At 59.1% G+C, this 19745-nt stretch overlaps 1 protein-coding gene across 1 annotated transcript; it reads left to right on the forward strand.

The window, feature by feature from the left end:
• The first annotated feature begins 15866 nt into the window (after window positions 1-15866).
• LOC143343451 (uncharacterized) lies at window positions 15867-16736 on the forward strand. The gene has a single exon (XM_076768357.1). It carries the CDS (start codon window positions 15867-15869, stop codon window positions 16734-16736), a length of 870 nt encoding a protein of 289 aa, XP_076624472.1.
• The last annotated feature ends 3009 nt before the right edge of the window (window positions 16737-19745 follow it).

The following is a 19745-nucleotide window of genomic DNA, read 5'->3' on the forward strand; positions in this document are numbered from 1 at the left end:
ATCTCTTCCCAGGGGAGGGTGTTAAAGGCATTGGCAATATCCAAGGATATTGCCAATGCCACCCCTCCCCGGGAGACGGCCGCCCCCGAGAGGGCCCTCACACGACCTATCGCGTCGATAGTCGATCGGCCCCCCCGGAAACCGAACTGGCAGTCGGCCAGACCGGGATCACCCCGCGACAGGTGCTCGACGAGGCGGGCAGCAATCACACGCTCGAAGAGCTTGCCCACCTCGTCGAGGAGACAAATGGGCCGGTATGCGGAGGGAGACTCCGCGGGCCGACCCTCCTTCCGGAGGAGGACCATCCTCGCCACCTTCCAACTGGGGGGGAATCGCCCGTCCCTCAGGCAGCGGTCGAACAACCGCCTGAGGTCGGCCCCAAGGACGCCCTGGGTCAAGACCCAAACCCGGCCGGGCACACCATCCGGACCCGGGGCCGTGTTACGAACCCCGAGCCGTCTGATGGCCGCTGCCAGCTCCTCCTGCGTGACCCCCAGCTCGGCCGTCCACTCCACTGGGACAGCCGCCGCCGCCGGAGGACGCGGTCCCCTCTCCCCAATTGGGAAGAGTGTATTGACCACGTCCTCCAGCAGCCGGGGGTCAAGACCCTCGGTGACGGGGGGCGCCCACGGGCGGAGCTTATTCAGCACCACCTTATATGGGCGCCCCCATGGATCGTCATCAAGGGTCTGGAGGAGCTCCTTCCATGCCTGGGTCTTGGCCCGTTTGATGGCGACCTGCAGAGCAACCCGCGCCACGCGGTATGCTCCATACAGGTCATCAGCTGCCCTCGCTCGCGCCACGCCGTCGCCTGTACGTTGACGACGGCGCGCGCGGGTGTACTGGCGTCGGGCGCGGACAGTCGCGACTCGCAACTCCGCGATCGCGTCCGACCACCAGTACACCGCCCGGCGAGGAGAAGCCCGCCCGACCCGAGGCATCGCCGCGTCGCAAATACCCGCGACCAATGCTCCGAGTCGGGCGACCTCCTCCTCTATGCCTCCCTCATTTCCTCCGCCGCGGCCTTCAGGGCCTCCGCGCCACCGCTTTTCTGCCCCTTAAAGGCGCAGGCAGCGGCGACTTTCTCCACCCGCCTCAGGGACGAGGAGATCCTCTCCGATATCTCCTCGGTCACCTCGTCCCTGAGGCAACTCAGCCTCACCGACGGGCTCATCGCCCCGCCCACCTCGACGACGGCCTGCCCCGTCCTCTTCCTCTTAGAGCCTATGAGGCTCCTGGTGGAGGAGAAGGACGAGACTGACGCAGTCTCGTCGTCCTCCTCCACCTTCCACGAAGCCGGGCCAGGCGCTGGAGGCGGCGCGAGCGCCGTCACTCCAGTCCCAACACCGCCTTCGTCCTCCCCCTCTGACTTACCCCGTCCCATCCCCGTTTTAATATTGAACTCCATAATATTCCCACGAGCAGGTCGGAAGAAAAGGTCCGCCCGGGCAGAGCCGCCTTACCCGGGTAAGCCTATATACTGCGGGGGTTCGGCAGGTTCCCCGGAGGTGGTCGCTTGGGATTGGGCCTTCTCCCCCAACCATGCATCCCATCGCCGCGCACCATAGCTTAGGATTGGAGGGCGATTTTATAGAGTCGCCATACTCGTGGCCCAGGCGGTTAAGCCAAGACCCCCGTTCCTCCTGCCGTCACGTACCATTCACAAAACCAATAGGGAATTGTGAATGGGTCGTTGTGACGACCAACAGGAGGCTTACGGTGTGTGTATGACTTGGGTACCCCGGGTTCGTTAAGCTCGTACTGCAGCTGAAAGGCTGGCAGCCCCTGAGGGGCTCTGAGGGAGGCTGCCCAAATGATGAGGGACGCGGCGCGGGAGCTCAGCGGGCGGAACGCCCGTCTGCAGCTCCTGTTGGAGGAGGAGCGACGGGGGAGGATGAGGGCAGAGGCGCGCTGGAACAGCGCGGCCCTCCCTCCTGTCCTCCCTCCTCCTACGCCGCGCCCTCCTGCGGTCGTTATGAAGCGGAGTGCGGCGGAAGTGGTGCGGGCCACTACGGGCCCTTCCACCCGCACTCCGCCCGCGCACAGGTCCCCGTCCTCCTCAGAGGACGATCTCCTGAGGAGGATAGGGGACATGATCGACAAGAGGCTGGCCGCCTTCCGGGAGGAGCTCCTCCCCGGAAGAGCGGTCAGCGGGAGGGTGGTGACACCCTGACCAGTGCCGGCACGGCCGGGGAAGGCGAAGGCTCCGCCCACCGTGGCGACGCCGGGGCCTCGGGTCGTGACCCCCAAGGGGGGAAGCGTACCCGTGGTCCCGGTTCCAGCGTCCTCCGCGGCACCGCCCCAAGGGGGGGTGTCGTGGAGCGAGGTGGTGGGGCGGAGGGCGAGGAGGGCGGCGAGGAAGGCCTCGCAGGCGCAGCCTCCGCCCCCGCCGCCCGCGGCCAAAGGAAAGGCCGCGAAGACGCGACTTGGCCGCCCCCCTAAAACGGCAGCGGTAGCGCTGACCGTTGCGCAGGGGGGCGACCTGACTCTCGCGGAGCCGATGCGGCTCGCCAGGAACAATGTGTCCATGGAAGAGCTTGGCATCGCTTCCGTCAGGGCGAAGCGGGCCGTGACTGGGGGTCTCCTGCTGGAGATCCCCGGTCCAAACGGCGGCGTGAAGGCGGACCGACTGGCCCAGAGGCTCCGGGAGCAGCTGGGCGAGCGGGGTGTCCGGGTCGCCCGGCCCACGAAGCGCACGGAGATGCGCGTGTGTGGGCTGGACGACTCGGTCACCGCGGAGGACCTGGCGCGTGCCCTAGCAAGGGCGGGGGATTGCCCTGAGGGGGACTTGCGGGTCGGGGAGATCCGCAGATCTCCTTCCGGCTTGGGGTCCGTGTGGGCTCGCTGCCCCCTCTCCGCCGCCCATAAATTGGCGGAATCCGGGAGGGTTTTGGTGGGGTGGGTTTCGGCGCGAGTGGAGATACTCGCGCCGCGCCCGCGCCAGTGTCACCGCTGCCTCGAATTGGGGCATGTGAGGCAGTGGTGCACCTCGCCGGTGGACCGCAGCGGTCAATGTTACTGCTGCGGGGCGAAGGACCACCGCGCGAGCCAGTGCTCAGCGGCCCACCACTGCCCGTTATGTGCGGACAGGGGGATGCCAGCCGACCGTGGAGGTGGACGTTGCCACGGGGACGGACAGCCGGGAGGAGGCTGAGGCGGTCGGTAATTAATGGCGCCCCGCCTTCTCCTACAGGCCAACCTCAACCACTGCCGCGCGGCACAGGATATGATGTCCCAAGTCCTCGCGGAGTGGGGGGTTGGCCTGGCTGTCGCCGCCGAGTCGTACTGCGTCCCTGATCACCCTCATTGGGTGGGCGACGCGGACGGCTTGGTGGCGACGGTATGGGGAGGTGGCGACGGGTCCCCGTCTTTCTCCATGCTGGAGCGCGGTCGGGGATTCGTCGCCGTGGACTGGGGGGGAGTCGCCGTGGTGTGGTGCTACATCTCGCCTCGCAGCGGTCACGTCGCGTTCGAGCAGTACCTGGCCGAGGTCGCGGCATGCGTGCAGCGCTTGCGCGGCCCGGCCGGTGCTGGTCCTGGGGGACTTCAACGCCAAGTCGGTGGCGTGGGGGTTCCCCAGGACTTCCGTTCGCGGCGGGATCCTGGGCGACTGGGCGGCGGGGCTCGACCTTCGGTTACTGAACCGGGGGTCGGAGCACACGTGTGTGCGGCGATATGGGGGGTCTATCGTGGATGTTGCATTCGCGACCCCCAACGCCGTGCGCATGGTGTCGGGGTGGCACGTGGTCGCGGGGGCAGAGACACTCTCGGACCATCGGTATATCCGGATGGAGGTCTCTGCCGCCGCGGGGGATGCATCCCGACACCACCGTCCGGGTGGTACCCCACCGCGCCGCTGGGCGCTTCGGCGCCTGAACAAGGACGCCCTGATGGCAGCTGCTCTCGCTGCAACTTGGCCGCAGGGGGCGGCCGAGTTGCCGAGTATAGAGGAGGAAGTCGCCCGGCTCGGGGGGATGGTCGCGAACATATGTGACACGGCGATGCCCCGGGTCGGGCGGGCTTCTCCTCGCCGGGCGGTGTACTGGTGGTCGGCCGCGATCGCGGAAATGCGAGACGCGAGTGTCCGCGCCCGACGCCAGTACACCCGCGCGCGCCGTCGTCTACGGTGAGACGATAGCGTGGCGCGAGCGAGGGCAGATGACCTGTATGAGGCATACCGCATGTCGCGGATGGCTCTGCAGGTCGCCATCAAACGGGCCAAGACCCGGGCATGGAAGGAGCTCCTCGAGACCCTTGATGACGACCCTTGGGGGCGCCCTTATAAGGTGGTGCTGAATAAGCTCCGCCCGTGGGCGCCCCCCGTCACCGAGGGTCTTGACCCCCGGCTGCTGGAGGACGTGGTCAATACTTTCTTCCCAATTGGGGAGATGGGTCCACGTCCTACGGCAGAGGCGACCGCCCCGTTGGAGTGGGTGGCCGAGCCGGGGTTCACGCAGAGGGAGTTGGCCGCGGCCACCAGACGGCTCGGGGCGCAGGGGATCAGGGGGATGGGGATGACGATGGCGGTCCATAAGACCGAGGTGATAGCGTTCCATTCACCTCGGCAGGATCCGCCACCCCCTCTGATCCGGGTGGGTGGGGCTGATATCGAGGTGAAGCCCTCGATGAGGTATCTGGGGCTGATCCTCGATAGCCACTGGCGCTTCGAGGAGCATTTCCGCTGCCTGGTTCCCCGGTTGGAGAGGATAGTCTCGGCTTTAGGCCGAATCCTACCCAACCTGGGGGGCCGGCGGGACGAGTTCGCCGCCTCTATGTGGCAATGGTTCAGTCGGTGGCCCTATACGGGGCCCCCGTCTGGGCGGACGACCTGGCAGCCTCCCGGCGCAGCATGACGATGCTGCGTCGGGTGCAGAGGCGGATGGCGCTGAGGGTCGTCCGCGGCTACCGGACCGTGTCGCATGAGGCGGCGACAGTTCTTGCGGGGATGCCGCCCATGGATCTCCTCGCCCGGTCGCACGCGATGATGTATCGTCATCGTGTCGACCGTCGCGCGGGAGTGGAGGCGGTCCCGGGAGAGCAGGAACCTGCTTGGGGCGATTTGAAGCGCCAGGCCCGGCAGTTCGTGGTGCTCCCGTGGCAGGAGCGGTTGGCCCTGCCAACCGCGGGGCACCAGACAGTCGGGGCTGTTCGGCCACTCCTGAGTGAGTGGCTGGACAGAGGCCATGGAAGCCTCACTTACCGGCTGGCACAGGTATTTTCCGGGCATGGCAGCTTCGGAAGATACCTGTGCCGGATAGGGAAGGAGCCGACGGCGCGTTGCTGCCATTGTGACGCCGAGCAGGACGCGCCTGATCATACCCTCCAGGTATGCCCAGCGTGGGAGGGGGAGCGCCGTGTCCTGGTCGGCATCATAGGGCGAGAAGTCTCGCTGCCGGGTGTGGTGCGCGCCATGCTCGGCAGCGAGAGGAAGTGGAGGGCCGTGGCCTCCTTCTGCGAGACCGTAATGCTGCAGAAGGAGGCCACGGGAAGGGAGCGCGAGCTTCAGCGGCGCGCTGAGGCTCGCGCTCGTATGGTGACACGAGGGCGTCGCCCAGGCGCGAGGCGTCGCGGGCGGCCGCCTTTGCGCGGCGGATGACCCTGGCTGGGAGGGGGGCCCTGAGGGGAGCCTCCTCCCGCCAGGCGGCAAAGGGTCGGACCGGGTGGGTCCGGCCCACGGGGAGGTACCCTCGGTGGCCTGGAGATGCCATGAGCTTCCGGCCGTCGAGGGGTAGAAACGGGGTCGCAGGCGGTTGCGAGTTGGGGCTCGCAGCCGCCACTAAACGCGGCCCCGGGACGGATGGCGGCGGGATTGAGTGGCCCCGTCTTGCCGTTATGAGACAGAGTTCTACCGGGGGGACCGTTTGTCCCCCCCGAGGATGGGCGCAAAACGCGGGCACGAGGAGGATACCGGAAGAATGCTTCCAGCGATTCCCGGTATCCTCCCAAAGCGTGCCGAAGGGTCACCGTGGGGTTTTTAGTGGGTAGGTCCCGCGCCTGTCGTTGTACGGGCGCGGGGAATCCCACACACCCCTCCCACCTCTCCCCAAGGAGGTGGGAGGGAGTCTTTCGAAGATTTTCCCCACGACAAAAAAAAAAAAAAAAAAAAGTATGCATTGGTAAATTGTTTTTAATTATTAAATCTCTGACCGCGTGGTGGTTGCTGACTGTGTTTAGTGTGATTTTGAGCTGATTGGATAGGTATTTGACCTCAAAGGTGTCTTTTACCGTGTTTTCTAGTAAGTGGCAGAATCCCTTGTGGTCCTTGATCATGGAGTGGATGAATGTTGGTGGTGACTTACCTTGAGGCGACTTGACGGAGACGGTTGGGGTTACCTGCGGTGGGGTGATTGCTGTGTTGTGTACCTGTTGGACACTGAGACGTTGGTTGTGTTCTGTTTTACGCGATGTGTCCATTGAGGTTGGTTTTGCGGTCACGTCTTGTATGAGTAACATGGTGGGGGGTCTTGAATTCGACATCGACGCTGTCCGTCGTCTTACGGTGTGGATGTATGGTTTGCCATCTTGTCGAGCAGACTGGCGATGGCGAAATGCCGATTTCTCTGGCCCAGTGGCCAGCGCTGATCGTTAGATCGTGGTATCCGGTTTGTCGGGAATGTTTCCGTGTCCTATTCGCAGGTCCTGGGCAGGTGCCTTGGTCGTGATCCTTTTTAGCTAGCGGTTTGTAGAAGCACTTGCTAGGTAAGCTGGCCGCCTTCCGGGAGGAGCTCCTCGCCGGAAGAGCGGTCAGCAGGAAGGCGGTGCCTCCCCGACCTGTTCCGGTACAGTCGGGGAAGGCAAAGAAGGGCGGAGTGAAGGCTCCGCCCAGCGTTGCGGCACCAGGGCCCCGGGTCGCGACCCCCAAGGGGGGTGATGTATCCGTGGTCGCGGTGGTCGCGTCCTCCACAGCACCCTCCCAAGGGGGGGTGGCGTGGAGTGAGGTGGTGGGGCGGAAGGCCTCGCAACCGCAGCCTCCGCCTCCGCCGCCGGCGGCCAAGGTAAAGGCCGCGAAGGTCGGGAAGGCACGACCAGGTCGTCCCCCAAAAACGGCAGCGGTGACGCTGACCGTTGCGCAGGGGGGCGACCTGACCCTCGCGGAGGCGATGCGGCTCGCCAGGGAGAATATCTCCCTGGAAGAGCTGGGCATCGCCTCCGTGAGGGCGAAGAGGGCCGTGACCGGGGGTCTCTTGCTGGAGATCCCCGGTGCAGAAGGCGGCGCGAAGACGGATCGTCTCGCCCAGAGGCTCCGGGAGCAGCTGGGCGAGCGAGGTGTCCGGGTCGCCCGGCCCACGAAACGCACGGAGATGCGCGTTTGTGGGCTGGACGACTCGGTCAGCGCACAGGATGTGTCCCGTGCCCTTGCGAGGGCGCGGGACTGTCCTGTGGAGGACCTGCGGATCGGAGAGATCCGCAGGTCGCCCTCCGGCCTCGGGTCGGTGTGGGCCCGGTACCCCCTCTCCGCCGCCCGTAAGGTGGCGGAATTCGGGAGGGTGTTGGTGGGGTGGGTTTCGGCGCGAGTGGAAATCCTCGCGCCGCGCCCGCTCCAGTGTCACCGCTGCCTCGAATTGGGGCCCTTGAGGCAGTGGTGCACCTCGCCGGTGGACCGCAGCGGTCAATGTTACCGCTGCGGGGCGAAGGACCACCGCGCGAGCCAGTGCTCGGCGGCCCACCACTGCCCGCTATGTGCGGACAGGGGGATGCCAGCCGACCGCAGGGTGTGGAGCAGGAAGTGCTCCCCCCCCCCCTCCCGGAAGGAGAGGAAGAGGCGGGCTGCACCGGCTCCGGTGCCGAGGGCGGTGGCATCGTCCTCCATGGAGGTGGACGGTGCTACGGGGACGGACAGCCGGGAGGAGGCTGGGGCGGTCGGTAATTAATGGCGCCCCGCCTCCTCCTCCAGGCCAACCTCAACCACTGCCGCGCGGCACAGGACTTGATGTCGCAAGTCCTCGCGGAGTGGGGGGTTGGCCTGGCGGTCGCCGCCGAGCCGTACCGCGTCCCTGATCACCCTCATTGGGTGGGCGACACGGACGGCTTGGTGGCGACGGTATGGGGAGGGGGCGACGGGTCCCCACCGTTCTCCTTGTTGGAGCGCGGTCGGGGATTCGTCGCCGTGGACTGGGGGGGAGTCGCTGTGGTGGGGTGCTACATTTCGCCCCGTAGCGGTCACGCTGCGTTCGAGCTGTACTTGGCCGAGGTCGCGGCATGCGTGCAGCGCTACGCGGCCCGGCCGGTGCTGGTCCTGGGGGATTTTAATGCCAAGTCGGTGGCTTGGGGATCCCCCAGGACCTCCGTTCGCGGCGGGATCCTGGGCGATTGGGCGGCGGGGCTCGACCTCCGGGTATTGAACCGGGGGTCGGAGCACACATGCGTGCGGCGATATGGGGGGTCCATCGTGGATGTTGGATTCGCGACCCCCAACGCCGTGCGCATGGTGTCGGGTTGGCACGTGGTCGCGGGGGCAGAGACACTCTCCGATCACCGGTACATCCGGATGGAGGTCTCTGCCGCCGCGAGTGCATCCCGACACGGCCGCCTGCGTGGCACCCCACCACGCCGCTGGGCGCTTCGGCGCCTGGACAAGGACGCCCTGATGGCAGCTGCCCTCGCTGCAACTTGGCCGCAGGGAGCGGCCGAGTTGCCGAGCATAGAGGAGGAGGTCGCCCGGCTCGGAGCATTGGTCGCGGGTATTTGCGATGCGGCGATGCCTCGGGTCGGGCGGGCTTCTCCTCGCCGGGCGGTGTACTGGTGGTCGGACGCGATCGCGGAGTTGCGAGTCGCGACTGTCCGCGCCCGACGCCAGTACACCCGCGCGCGCCGTCGTCAACGTACAGGCGACGGCGTGGCGCGAGCGAGGGCAGCTGATGACCTGTATGGAGCATACCGCGTGGCGCGGGTTGCTCTGCAGGTCGCCATCAAACGGGCCAAGACCCAGGCATGGAAGGAGCTCCTCCAGACCCTTGATGACGATCCATGGGGGCGCCCATATAAGGTGGTGCTGAATAAGCTCCGCCCGTGGGCGCCCCCCGTCACCGAGGGTCTTGACCCCCGGCTGCTGGAGGACGTGGTCAATACACTCTTCCCAATTGGGGAGAGGGGACCGCGTCCTCCGGCGGCGGCGGCTGTCCCAGTGGAGTGGACGGCCGAGCTGGGGGTCACGCAGGAGGAGCTGGCAGCGGCCATCAGACGGCTCGGGGTTCGTAACACAGCCCCGGGTCCGGATGGTGTGCCCGGCCGGGTTTGGGTCTTGACCCAGGGCGTCCTTGGGGCCGACCTCAGGCGGTTGTTCGACCGCTGCCTGAGGGACGGGCGATTCCCCCCCAGTTGGAAGGTGGCGTGGATGGTCCTCCTCCGGAAGGAGGGTCGGCCCGCGGAGTCTCCTTCCGCATACCGGCCCATTTGTCTCCTCGACGAGGTGGGCAAGCTCTTCGAGCGTGTGATTGCTGCCCGCCTCGTCGAGCACCTGTCGCGGGGTGATCCCGGTCTGGCCGACTGCCAGTTCGGTTTCCGGGGGGGCCGATCGACTATCGACGCGATAGGTCGTGTGAGGGCCCTCTCGGAGGCGGCCGTCTCCCGGGCATATCCTTGGATATTGCCAATGCCTTTAACACCCTCCCCTGGGAAGAGATAAGGAGGGGACTCGAATATCATCGAGTCCCCCCTTGTCTCAGGGAGGTCGTCGGGGATTATCTCCGCGGCAGGTGGATCGAGTATCCGGGCCGGGATGGTGATATGCGGAGGGAGGTGTACTGCGGTGTTCCGCAGGGGTCGGTCCTCGGGCCACTCCTGTGGAACATCGCGTACGACTCGGTGTTGCGGGCCGGCCTCCCCGACGGCGTCAGCACGGTGTGTTATGCGGATGACACACTGGTGCTGGCCGTCGGGGCGTACTGGGGGAGGGCCATGCGTCGCGCGGAGGAGGGGTCGCAACGCGTCGTCGACCGGATCAGGGGGATGGGGATGACGGTGGCGGTCCATAAGACCGAGGTGATTGCGTTTCATTCACCTCGGCAGGATCCGCCACCCCCTCTGATCCGGGTGGGTGGGGCTGACATCGAGGTGAAGCCCCAGATCAGGTATCTAGGGCTGATCCTCGATAGCCACTGGCGTTTCGAGGAGCATTTCCGCTGCCTGGTCCCCCGGTTGGAAAGGATGGTTGCGGCTCTGGGCCGGATCCTGCCCAACCTGGGGGGCCCGGCGGGCCGAGTTCGTCGCCTCTATGTGGCAATGGTACAGTCGGTGGCCCTATACGGGGCCCCCGTCTGGGCGGACGACCTGGCTGCCTCCCGGCGCAGCATGACTATGCTGCGTCGGGTGCAGAGGCGCATGGCGCTCAGGGTCGTCCGCGGGTATCGGACCATGTCACATGAGGCGGCGACGGTTCTAGCGGGGATGCCGCCCATGGACCTGCTCGCGCGGTCGCACGCGGTGATGTACCGGCACCGCGTCGACCGTCGCGCGGGGGTGGGGGCGGTCCCGGGCGGACAGGAACCTGCTTGGGGCGATTTGAAGCGCCAGGCCCGGCAGTCCGTGTTGCTCGCGTGGCAGGAGCGGCTGGCTCTGCCAACCGCGGGGCACCGGACTGTCGGGGCTGTTCGGCCACTCCTTCAGGAGTGGCTGGACAGAGGCCATGGCAGCCTCACCTACCGGCTGGCACAGGTATTTTCCGGGCATGGCAGCTTCGGAAGATACCTGTGCCGGATAGGGAAGGAGCCGACGGCGCGTTGCTGCCACTGCGACGCTGAGCAGGACACGGCGGATCATACCCTGGAGGTATGCCCCGCGCGGGAGGGGGAGCGCCGTGTCCTGGTCGGCGTCGTCGGGCGGGATGTCTCGCTGCCGGGCGTGGTGCGCGCCATGCTCGGCAGCGAGGAGAAGTGGAGGGCCGTGGCCTCCATCTGCGAGAACGTAATGTTGCAGAAGGAGGCCGCGGGGAGGGAGCGCGAGCTTCAGCGGCGCGCTGAAGCTCGCGCTCGTGCGGTGGCCCGAGGTCGTCGCCCGGTCGCGAGGCGTCGCGGGCGGCCGCCTCGGCGTGGCGGATGACCTAGGCTGGGAGGGGGGTCGTGAGGGGACCCTCCTCCCGCCAGGCGGCGCCGGGTCGGACCGGTTGGGGGTAGGAGTGCCTCCCCCTACCGGTCCGACGCAAGGGGAGGCACCCTCGGCGGTCTGGTGCGGCCATGAACGCCCGGCCGCCGAGGGGTGGAAACGGGGTCGCGGGCGGTTGCGAGTTGGGGCTCGCAGCCGCCACTAAACGCGGCCCCGGGACGGATAGCGGCGGGATGGAGTGGCCCCGTCCCGCCGCTATGAGGCAGTGTGTCTACTGGGGGGACCGATTGTCCCCCCGGGGGATGGGCGCGAAAGCGCGGGCACGGGGAGGATACCGGAAGAATGCTTCGAGCGATTCCCGGTATCCTCCCAAAGCGTGCCGAAGGGTCACCGTGGGGTTTTTAGTGGGTAGGTCCCGCGCCTGTCGTACGGGCGCGGGGAATCCCACACACCCCTCCCACCTCTCCCCAAGGAGGTGGGAGGGAGTCTTTCGAAGATTTTCCCCACGACAAAAAAAAAAAAAAAAAAAAAAAAAAGCACCGCACTCCCAGCCGATATAAAACTGCATCTATATGATCGACATACTCATCAACGATACTTGATCGACTCGGGATCAGTGGCTTCATTGCTACCGGTACGTTTGTTTAAAAACCGCCCATGCAATGCTGACCTGATCTTATTTGTAGCCAATTCCACCCCGATACCAACGTATGGTTTACACGTAAGCGATGTGGATTTGGGTCTACGACGGAAATTCTCCTGGTCATTCATCGTAGCCGACGTGCCTGAACCAATTTTGGGTGCGGATTTCCTTGTGCAGCACGATCTCCTGATCGATTTAAAAAACAAACAACTCATAGATTCCATTACTGGCTGTACTTCAAAGGGGAAGATCATTCAGGCTAACGTGCATAGCATCACCACAATTAGCACGTCGATGACTTATGCAGATCTACTAACCCAATTCGTCAGCATCACAAAGCCAAGACCTTTCACACCCGATGCCAACAGTGAGTTCAGTCACAGTATCGTTACTATAGGACCACCTGTGACTGAACGTGCTCGCAAACTGTTTGGCGAGAAAGCGACCGCAGCTCGCGCAGAAATACAACGACTCCTGGACAATGGGGTAATCCGTTCATCCAATAGTGCTTGGGCCAGTCCGATTCATCTCACTAGAAAAAAAGATAATACCTACCGACTCTGCGGGGACTACCGCAAGCTGAACAACATCACCACCCCGGACAAATACGCACCGCCACTAGTTCAAAGTTTCTTCTTGGTGGTCCATGGAAAGAGTATATTTTCAACAATAGATCTGGAAAGAGCCTATCACCAAATACCGGTAAACGCAGACAGTATCTCTAAGACAGCAATAACAACACCCTGGGGACTTTACGAATATATTGGAATGCCATTTGGACTGAAAAACGCCACACAAACCTTCCAAAGGTACATTGATTTCATTTTTCGTGGGTTAGATTTTACTTTCGTATATATAGACGATATCTTAATAATGTCAGAAGACGAAGCACAACACCGAAACCATCTGCAACAAGTTTTCCAGCGACTGGCGGATCACAAGTTATCAATTAATGTCAGCAAATGCAACTTTAGTAAAAAAGAAGTTTCATTCCTAGGGTACCATATTAACGGCGAAAGGTTTCACCCAAATCCAGAGAGGGTCAGAGCCATTGATGAATACCCACTCCCATCAACGGTGGTTGAATTACGAAAGTTTCTTGGCACGTTTAATTATTACCGTCCATGCGTCAAGAACACTGCACAGCTTCAACTTCCTCTTACTGGGTATTTAAAAAACTCTAAAAAGAATGACAAGACGCCTATTGATTGGACCAACAGTGCAAAATCAGCTTTCCAAGCCTGCAAGGAAGCACTCTCTGATGTAACACTCACCAGCTACCCGGCACCAGATGCGCCACTCAGACTAACCACGGCTGCATCAACCAACGCTATCGGTGCAACCCTCGGGTAGCAGCAGGACGGAGAATGGAGACCTATAGGGTTTTTCTCTAGAAAACTGACAGAAACGGAGACACGTTATAGCACATATGACAGGGAACTACTTGCAATTTTTGCCGCCGTGAAATATTTCAAACACTTACTAGAAGGACGACAATTTACTATCAGGACAGATCACAAACCACTGACTTACGCATTTGTACAGAAACTCGGGAAAGCGTCAGATTGACAACTTCGTCAACTGGATTATATCTCCCAATTTACGACAGACATAGTCTATATAAAAGGGGAAGATAACATAATCGCTGACACATTTTCACGAATAAACACGATAAATATGCCGACAATATTGGACTTACAGACGATACAACGACATCAAAAAGACGATGAAGAACTTATTAAACTCCTCGAAGACGACAGTTCATCACTGAAACTCAACAAACTAAACTTTGACGATACAGAAATCCACTGTGACATCTCGATTGGCATAATTCGACCGTACCTACCACAGACGCTTCGTAGAACAGCCTTTAATGTCATTCATGGACTGTCACACGCGAGCAGGAACGTTACCTCACGTCTCATCCGAGAAAAATATATATGGCCAGGGATCAAGAAGGATGTAGTCACTTGGGCTCGAGACTGCATACTATGTCAACGATCGAAGATCCAACGATATACTCGCTTAGAACCTAGACACATTGATATACCTGACGACCGATTCAAACATATACACCTGGACATCATTGTGTTACCTGAGCACAGGGGTTACAGACATTGTCTGACAATCATCGACCGATTTTCGAGATGGCCGGTCGCCGTTCCTCTGAAAGATACTACAGCCGATACGATCATCACAGCCTTATTTGATCACTGGATCGCACACTATGACACACCGACAACCATAACGTCAGACCAAGGTTCTCAATTTGAACCAGCATTATTTCAGGCATTAGCGAATTTAATTGGATGCAATAAGCGTAGGACTTCGCCTTACCATCCGCAATCTAATGGCATCATAGAACGTTGGCATCACACATTAAAATCGGCATTGATGTGCTCACCTAAGCCCTGGACGGAGGCCCTATCAACAGTACTACTGGGACTGCGCACGAGCCTGAAAGAGGATATCCAAGCCTCACCAGCGGAAATGCTGTATGGCACTACACTGCGTGTGCTTGAAGAATTCTTCGTTAACGCCGACTTCGCGGCTAATCCACAGATTTTTGTACAGAAGCACCGTGAGTTTATGAGAGGTTTGAGACCGACGCCAACTGCACATCATGTAAAATCCAAAGTTTTTATCGCTAAAGACCTCTACACGTGCAGCCATGCATTTGTACGGTGCGACCATGTAAAAGCACCACTCGAGCAACCATACAGAGGACCGTATAAAATCACAAGAAGACATATCGATATACTTTTTGAACTGGACATTGACGGTACCTTAAAAAACATAAACATAGACAGATTAAATCCTGCATACATTAGTAAGACAGACACAGACATCGACACTGAACACACACAGGAAGATCGAGTACCAGAACATAAATGGCCATCCAGTACGTCTACTCCACTAAGAACGTATGGAAACAAGAAAGTCTCTTTCAAACTCTTATTTGAAAAGACTCAGGGGGAGTACTGTGGCCAGCATCCGTAGCTTTGGCGCTACGCACGCCATCGTACCCCTAGCGACGAAAGGGGCGAACGAGCGGCGAGGCAGCCTTCTTGGTTCGAGAAGAAAGGTCTTACGCTTCACGACGCGAACGAAGACAGTCGCAGCCATTATCTCACGCTTAGTTTCTTAACCTTAAAACCACGTGCATTATAGACGGAGCTTTTTTGTTAGACATTATTGTTGAGAATAAATATAGTGAAAACCGAATCCGCTGTTTTCTTGAACTGAATTATTACTATTGTGGTCAAAGTAAAAGGGATGGCTGAATCAGGGCAAGGGAACGGAGATACCAGTTCAATAAATAATACAGTCTATATTCTATATACTACACAATTATAATCATACAAGTCTCTTCTGGCTTACGTATCACTTATGGCCCCGACTGCCTGTCGCGGCCTGCTACTTACTTGGTTTTCGGAGGATAGGCGGTTCTTTTTTCCGCCACTCATATTCCTCCGAAAACACCCGCCTCCGACGTCCCTCCTCGTGCAAACCAGGTGACAATTTTGCACCCTGGACGTCGGCTACCTGCACTCCCTTCGGCGACCAGGTTTATGATGCGACCATCGCTATTGTGCGCTCTCGCTGATCGAGCTAGCGTACGCATCATAAACCCTGTAACTGTCCGAAGCATTCTAATTGCCTACAGTTCGGCCAGCCTGACCTTTTAGCCGTCCCAGCTAAACCTGCGATACCTTGTAGCGACTTGGTCGCCACCATGTATTATTTCGGAGCGATAGGCGTTTTGGCGTCTAGACGGTCGCCGGGGTCGGCCGCGTGGTCGAAGCCGATTGTTGCCGTCGCGTTTGGCGGATGTTTAAGCGAAAATCGGAGACGGACTGTCGTTTGTCCGACACTTGGTATCGATCGATCGCCGACGCGAGTCGCTGACCTGTATTTGGTATAGCCGTGTAGAAATTATAATAAAACGTTTTGTGTTACTCCCGCAGTATCGTGGTAAGGATCGAGTTATAATTCTTTGCCTATCCCGATCCCCCCACAAATTGGTGACCCCGACGTGATCGTCGACGCGGGAGTGAATTTTTTGTACGAAGTGCGAGTTTTTACGGAGCATTTTTAGTAACGTTTTATCGTGACTCTATTAGTGTAAGTGTAGTTTATTTAGTGTTAGTGACTCGTGTAGACTATAAGACTAACTTTCGAAATGTCGGTGAGCAATGAAGGTGCCGGTTCGTCGGTGGCGAGTGCGTCCACGACCGCGCTCGAACGGGTTAACTTCCGTGTGCCGGATTTTACCGCGGACGATCCGGAGCTGTGGTTCTGCGTTTTGGAGCGCAATTTCGCGGCAGGCGGAGTCACGTCCGACGGCGTCAAGACGAGTTACGTGACGGGCGCGCTCGGGCCGCGATATATCGCCGAAGTGCGCGATGTACTTTTAAATCCGCCGCTCACCGGTCTATACGACACCCTGAAGAGGGAGTTAATCCGCCGGTTAAGTGTGTCCCAGGAACAGAAGACGAGAAGACTTCTGAAGCACGAGGAAATTGGAGATCGCAAGCCGTCGCAGTTCCTGCGACATTTGCGTGACTTAGCGGGTACGTCGGTTTCCGAAGCCCTCCTACGAACCCTTTGGATGGGTCGGTTACCGGGAAATGTGCGGGCTATATTGGCGACGCAGAAAGACGCGGCGTTGGACAAGGTCGCGGAGTTGGCGGACGCGATTTTGGATACCATGCCGGGGCGTCCTTTAGTGGCCGAGGCTGCCCTCGCGGGGGTACCATCACAGCTGGCTCCGGTGGATTCTGTGACTGAGCGGATGATGCAGTTGCTTATCACTCTACAAAGCCAAACGGAGGTTATGCAGGGCCAAATTGCGGAATTGCGCGCCTCGCGAAGAGACCCTCGACCGTTCCGCCGTTACGATCGGAGACGCAGTGCATCGAGGCGCCGTTTCAATTCGCGAGAGAGATCGCCGTCGGCCAGCGGGATGTGCTGGTATCATGCAAGATTCGGAGCTAGGGCGCATCGGTGTGTCGCGCCCTGTTCTTTTACACCGACGGCGGGAAACGACTAGGGCAATCGCTGATGGCGGCTAGCGACTCCAGCCCGATGTTTCGCCGTCTTTTTGTTCTTGATCGGAGTTCGGGGACGCAGTTTTTGGTCGACACGGGAGCCGACCTCTGTGTTTTCCCAAGGAAGTCAATCCGCGGACCATGTGCACGCTTGGAGTACGAGCTTTCCGCGGCGAATGGCACCCCGATTGCAACGTACGGCACGAAGACCATGACCTTAAACTTGGGTCTCCGTCGGGATTTTACATGGAGGTTTGTCATCGCCGAGGTTTCCCGCGCCATCATCGGAGCGGATTTCCTGGCGCATTTTGGACTCCTGATCGATGTGCGGAATCAGCGGCTGATCGATCAGATCACCACGCTGGCAACGAGAGGCGCACCGGTTCGGGAGGACACTCCCAGCATTAAGCAGGTACAAGGGGAGTCTGTTTTTCACGGATTATTACGGCGCTTTCCGGAAATCACCAAGCCGAGCGGAACGCCCACGGAAATCAACCACGGGACATGTCATTTTGTTAGAACTACCCCAGGACCGTCCGTAGCATGCAAACCGCGGCGGCTTGCACCGGATCGTTTGAAGATAGCAAAGAAAGAATTCGAAGACATGGTACGTTTGGGTATTGCGCGACCGGCCGAGAGTAGTTGGTCTTCACCCTTGCACTTAGTGCCGAAAAAGGGGAGCAGCTCGTGGAGACCGTGCGAGGATTATCGAGCTCTTAATGCGCGTACGATTCCGGACCGGTATCCGGTTAGACATGTCGAAGATTTTGCTCAATCCTTACGCGGTAAAATAATTTTTTCGACGATAGATTTAGTGAGAGCGTACAATCAGATTCCGGTAGCGGCCGAGGATATACCGAAAACTGCCATTACGACCCCTTTCGGGTTATTCGAATTTCCATTCATGACGTTTGGCCTCCGGAATGCTGCTCAAACGTTCCAACGTTTTATCGACGAGGTATTACGGGAGCTAGATTTTTGCTATGCGTACATTGACGACATATTAGTAGCGTCCAGTTCGGAATCAGAGCATTTGGAGCATTTAGAGATTTTGTTTAATCGCCTGAAACAGTATAGCGTAGTAATAAATCCGAGGAAATGCGTTTTTGGTAGTAGCGAAGTCAAGTTCCTCGGGTACATCGTGTCCAAGGAAGGCTCCAGCCCGGGGACAGATAAAATCAAAATTATTAAAGACTTTCCTGAGTCGGTAACGGCGAAAGAGTTACGCCGTTTCCTGGGTATGATAAACTTCTACCGACGTTTCATACCCAGAGCGGCCCAAGCCCAGGCGCCGTTAAATGACCTCCTCGTAAACAATATTAAAGGGAAACAGCCTGTTGCGTGGACTCCGGAGGCTCGCGAGGCGTTCATACAATGTAAGGAAGACCTGGCGCAGGCGGCTCTCTTAGCGCACCCCAAAGAGAACGCACACGTGGCGCTTACCTGCGACGCCTCAAATTTTATGGTCGGAGCCGCCCTGCATCAACGTGTCGGTAGCAACTGGGAACCACTTTCTTTCTTTTCGGCAAAACTTTCACCTGTAGAGAAAAATTATTCGGCGTTCGACAGGGAACTGTTAACCATATACCGAGCGATAAAGCATTTCCGTCACCTTCTCGAAGGCAGACATTTCACAATTTTTACGGATCATAAACCTTTAATTTTCGCGTTTTCCGGCAATTCAGATAAGCATACTCCAAAACAGATTCGATATTTAACTTTTATCAGCGAATTCAGTACCGATATCCAACACATTTCAGGCCGCGAGAACGTCGTCGCAGATGCTTTGTCGCGAATAGAGGAAATAGAGAAAAAATTAGATTTTGTAGCGCTGGCAACAGCGCAGGCAGCAGATCCTGAATTGCGAGCGTTGATGCAGGGTGAATCAGGCATTAAATTTAAGCAATTGTCTGTCCCCGGTTCGAATGCGAGAGTTTGGTGCGACATTTCGACAAACCGTGTGCGGCCTTTTCTTACAGCCACTTTTAGACGGGCTGCGTTCGACGCACTGCACGGTCTAGCACACCCAGGTGTTAACGCAACGGTCAAATGCGTGTCGCAGCGTTACGTCTGGCCGTCGATTAAAACAGATTGTCGCGAATGGACCCGCTCGTGCATACCTTGTCAGCGAAATAAAATTAGTAAGCATGTGTCGGCGCCGCTCGGATCTTTTCCTCGCCCTTCAGGACGTTTCGAGCACGTGCACATCGATATCGTTGTTTTACCGGTGTCTGAAGGGTATCGGTATTGTCTTACATGCGTAGACCGTTTTACACGATGGCCGGAGGCAATACCCTTGGGCGACCAAGAAGCCGTGACCATCGCAAGGGCTTTTTACGAAGGCTGGATTTGTCGTTTTGGAACCCCGTTACGCGTGACCACGGATCAAGGGAGGCAGTTCGAGTCGTGCCTATTCAAAGAACTGAATTCTTTGGTAGGTTCGACACACTTCCATACCACAGCGTACCATCCGGTAGCTAATGGCATGGTGGAAAGATTCCATCGCCAGCTTAAGGCAGCGATTCGATGTCAACAAAACAATCGATGGACGGAAGTACTTCCGACCATCCTGCTGGGCATACGCGCAGCATGGAAGGAAGATTTGAAATCTACGTCCGGAGAATTAGTTTACGGCGAGTCTCTACGCTTGCCGGGCGAATTTTTATCGCCTTCGGTGGATAGTCGCGACACCGCTGTTTTTGTTAAAGACTTGCGACGCTATTTTCGAAATGTTGGACCGACGGAGGGATCACGACACGGCAATTCGCGAATTTTCGTATTTAAAAATTTGAGTAGTTGTAAATACGTCTTTCTTAGGCGAGACTCCGCGAAAGCCATATTGCAGGCTCCGTATGATGGTCCATTCGAAGTCATAAGTAGAACGGATAAGGTAGTAACTGTTAAGATAGGTGATAAGCATAGTGTAGTGTCGATCAATAGAGTTAAGCCAGCGTACAGCCTAGCGGAAGAAATTGCGATACCGCCGGAGCAGGTACAAGTAATACCTTTGC

Source organism: Colletes latitarsis, chromosome 7 (assembly GCF_051014445.1).
Source record: "Colletes latitarsis isolate SP2378_abdomen chromosome 7, iyColLati1, whole genome shotgun sequence".
NCBI lineage: Eukaryota > Metazoa > Arthropoda > Insecta > Hymenoptera > Colletidae > Colletes > Colletes latitarsis.

Bases quoted from the DNA above. Each gene is read 5' to 3' on its own strand.
- LOC143343451 (XM_076768357.1), top strand. From the start codon at position 15,867: ATGTCGGTGAGCAATGAAGGTGCCGGTTCGTCGGTGGCGAGTGCGTCC.